This window comes from Pteropus medius, unplaced genomic scaffold, assembly GCF_902729225.1.
Source record: "Pteropus medius unplaced genomic scaffold, Ma_sr-lr_union100, whole genome shotgun sequence".
NCBI classification, from domain to species: Eukaryota; Metazoa; Chordata; class Mammalia; order Chiroptera; family Pteropodidae; genus Pteropus; species Pteropus medius.
In genome coordinates, this window is record NW_024344950.1 from 73,129 (window position 1) to 77,305 (window position 4,177).

Sequence of the window (4,177 nt, forward strand, 5' to 3'; positions counted from 1 at the left end):
GTTCATATCAGTGTCTCAAGAGAAAAAACTCTCTGGTCTGGTCTGTTTATGTGGCCTCTTTTATTCTAGATCTTGTATGTCATTTCATGTTGAAATGAGTAGATGTGACAGAATCCACCTCCATTGAAATAGGAAGAGGTCCTTGGCTCCTGTCAGTGCAGCAGGTCATTAGAAGGAGAGATAGAGAGATAGGGAGGGAGAGGGAGAAAGAAAATGGATCTCAGTGCAATTCAGATCTTTAACCTCTGCATTGGCTCCCTGAGTATGTATTTTTTTTTTTCTGGTTGATCTTGCACAGCTTTTCAGAAAACCTTTTAGATAATTCAGCATAGTCACTCTGAAATCCTCTCCTCCCAACAGAAGTATTCCCTAGTAAGTAAACATATACCTATATATTGGTTTGGGATCTGGATAATTTGTGGAGTTATAAATTGTCCTAATATTTTCTTTTTTATTTTTATTTTTTAATGCTAATAATTTCTTATACATTCCCAAATCTCTATATAACATTGTAATGTAGAGACACAGAGAGTACTAGCTACACAGATAAGTATTTTCACAGCAACATATTGAAATTTGAAAAATTATTATTATCAATTACATGGATGCATTTGGCCCTCTAATTTTTATCAAGTTGTATGTCTTAGTTGGTTAACATATGGTTTACTTATGATGCCTAATATTAGCATAACGCTTTCATAATTCATTTGCCATCCCCTTTAAATCTCCTTTGAAAACATTGATTAATTGGCCGGTTCATTCATTTGTCAGTCGCTTATCATTTATTAAGTATTTCCTGTGTCCCAGGGATTGTGCTATGAACTATGAATGCATGGCTGCAAAATTATGGTCCAACTCTTCAAGGAATTTAGAGTCCATTTGGCTGTAGTGGAGATACATGTATATGTAGTATAAGCTTCGGGTTTGATTAAGAAGGACTAGAATCCATGCTTGGTCACACCAGCTGTATGACATTTTACAAATTTCTTAACCTTCCTAAGCCATTTATTTCCTCATATGTAAAATGGGTAAAATAATACATATATATTGGGTTCCTTATGAGAATCCGATGAGATAACTAAGTCTGAGTACTCAATAAATAGGACTTGCTATAACTATAATAACAAGAGTTTTCAATTTTTTTTAAAAAGACATTTATTCAGCATCATGATCAGACTATTACATTTAGCAATCAACAGCATGGGTGCAAAAAAAAAAAAAACCTACATTAAAACCCTTTGTTGGAATGCTTTACACTTTCCACAGAACAGAAACTAAAATAATCTGTTATACAATTAGTCACAAATACAGTCCTCGAGGTTTTTGCCCATGTACACATGAGTACTGTCTAAAACATGTCTTCTTTGTAGCAGCTAAGCCCTGCCACCACTGTGCTTGGCTGAGTTCACAAATCTGTTGTGACCTGTAGCTTCCCTGTCACTTCTCTGGCTCTCCTCTCCTGCTTAAGTTTCTTTCCTGGCAGTAATTAAAACCTTCTGCCACTGCCATAGCTACTGCTGCTGCTGGAACCACCATAGCCACCTTGGTTTCGTAGTTTGGCAAAGTATTGGCCACCACCACCATAGGGGCCAGAGCTTCTGCCTCCAAAGTTTCCTCCTTTCATGGGTCCAAAATTTGAAGTTTGATTGTCGTAATTGCCAAAATCATTGTAGCTTCCGCCACCTCCAAAATTGCTTCCATCATTACCAAATCCATTATAGCCATCCGCACTGCCACCATATCCTCCACCACCACGGCTGCCACCAAAGCCACCTTGACCACTGAAGTTTCCTCCACGACCAAAGTTGTCATTCCCACCAAAACCACCTCCACGACCACCACCGAAGTTTCCAGAACAACTTCGACCTCTTTGGCTGGACGAAGCACTGGCCATCTCTTGTTTAGATAGGGCTTTCCTTACTTCATAGTTGTGGCTATTCACAGTATGGTATTTCTGAATGACAATCTTATCAACAGAGTCATGATCATCAAAGGTTACAAAAGCAAATCCTCTCTTTTTGCCACTGCCTTGGTCAGTCATGATTTCAATTACTTCAATTTCCCCATACTGTTCAAAATAATCTCTTAGGTGATGTTCTTCAGTGTCTTCTTTAATACCACCAACAAAAATCTTTTTCACAGTTAAGTGGGTACCAGGTCTTTGAGAATCTTCTCTTGAGACAGCCCTCTTTGGTTCCACAACCCTTCCATCCACTTTGTGTGGCCTTGCATTCATGGCTGCATCCATCTCCTCCACAGGGGCATAAGTGACAAACCCAAAGCCTCTGGCGCTTGGTGTTTGGATCCCTCATCACCACACAGTCTGTGAGCGTTCTCCATTGCTCAGAATGGCTCCTCCGACTCTCATTGGTTGTTTCAAAGCTCAAATCTCCGATGAAGAGCTTCCGCAGCTGTTCGGGCTCTTTGGGAGACTCTGACTTAGATGTGACGACTGCTGGTGGGGCGACTTTAACGATGCTTACTCTGCAGCATCCACCGACAAAAGCTTTTTTCTTTTTCTTTTTTTTTTTTTTTTGAATATGACAATGACTTGGGGCTTGTATGTGGCGAAGTGGGAGAATAAGATAAAAAACATTTAAATATGCCCTATATGAGGCAGAGACTATCTCAATAGAGGAAGTTGTAAATGAGTTAAAACTTGATTCCACTCTAAGAGGGCCACCCCTCTTAGAGTGGGTAGTTTCTACTTTTAGGCTATTATGAATAAAGCTACTATGAAAATAATTATGCAGGTCTTTATTTGGGCATATGTTTTCATTTCTAGAGCAAAAACCCAGGAGTGGAATTTCTTATATCGTTGGTGTATATTTAATTTTATAAGAAACTGCCAAACTGTTTTCCAATGGTTTTACAATTACACACTCTTGCCAGCAATATATGAAAGTTCCAGTTTCTCCATATTCTCACCAATAGTTGGTACTGTCATTATTATATTTTTAATTTATTATTTTAAATTTTAGACATATGTATGTCTTATCTTTTTTTTTATTTTTATTTCCCTGATAAATAGTAATATTAAGTATATTCTTTATGTCCTTATTGTCCATTCATATATGAAGGGTCTGTTCAAGTCGCTTGGCCATTTTTTAATTGTCATTGTTCATTTTCAGAATATAATGAACCACTATAACTCAGTAATTCTTATTATTGAGTTATAGTGGTTCATTATATTCTGGATGAAAATCCTTTGTCAGATATATGCATTCCAAACGTTTTCTCTCGGTGTGTACTTTGCTTTTCAATTTCCCGAAAGCAGTCTTTTGAAGTGTGACATTTTTCGTAGTTTATATGAAGTCCACTTTATAATTTTTGTCTTTTATGATTTGAGATCCTCTGAAAAACAGATGCCAAGATAGAATCAAACATTCAAGAAGTTTATTGGGGGAAACACTCGTGGAGGATAAAGGAGAGGAAGAGAAGAAGGGACAGGTGAGGGGAGCCTTCAGTCCATGAAAAGTGAGGAAGAAGGAAGGAAGAGGCTCAGTCTCCAGTTCAAGTCTGAAAAATTTCATTCAAGCAAATGGGGAACTCAGAGCAAACTGTCTGTTATTGGAGTCCAATGTCAAACAGTAGTGACCCAGCTCTAGTACCCCTGCTCTGCTCAGTCACTGGCTGGTGGCAGCCTGAAGAGAGCCTGACCTCAATACTACGAATACTACACTGGGTCCAAAAGTGCAGTAATTGGAAGGTGGTCGCTCACTACTATCATCATAGAAGGTTGTCTTGAAGGGAGATCTGAGTGGCACACTTCCATGGCTACCTCAGTGCACCCCTTGTACAGCACAGTTCTACTTCTCTAGGCAGATTAGGGGAGCATCCCCTTCATGGTTCACATGGCCTCTCTTCCTGAGAGAAAACTTAGAAGGTGTAGATTAGCGTAATGAACTATGGCCCCTGTTGCTGTAATTGGTCTCCAGGCCACAATTGTGACTCATCTCTTCCTCCTCCACTATCCATCCTAAAATTCCATCATCTTCAGGTCTTGGTGGCTTACCTGGTGGTAAGGGCTTGAGTCTTTGGCAACCATATCCTTCTCAGCCCAGGGTTCCTGTAAATATGCAGCAATTCACAGTTAAAATCGAGCAAAGGAGTACCAGGAAGTCAATTACCTGGGTTCAATCCAAATGAAGTTTGTTTCCTTCTTTTTAAAATCTGA

At 39.1% G+C, this 4,177-nt stretch overlaps 1 protein-coding gene across 1 annotated transcript; it reads right to left on the reverse strand.

Moving 5' to 3' along the window:
• Positions 1-1,165: 1,165 nt before the first annotated feature.
• On the reverse strand, positions 1,166-2,500 carry LOC120610988 (heterogeneous nuclear ribonucleoprotein A1-like). The gene has a single exon (XM_039873307.1). The coding sequence runs from the start codon at positions 2,246-2,248 to the stop codon at positions 1,487-1,489; it is 762 nt and encodes a 253-aa protein (XP_039729241.1). The 5' UTR covers positions 2,249-2,500; the 3' UTR covers positions 1,166-1,486.
• Positions 2,501-4,177: the final 1,677 nt, after the last annotated feature.

Excerpts from the sequence above, each read along its gene's own strand:
- LOC120610988 (XM_039873307.1), bottom strand. The coding sequence starts at position 2,248 with ATGGATGCAGCCATGAATGCAAGGCCACACAAAGTGGATGGAAGGGTT.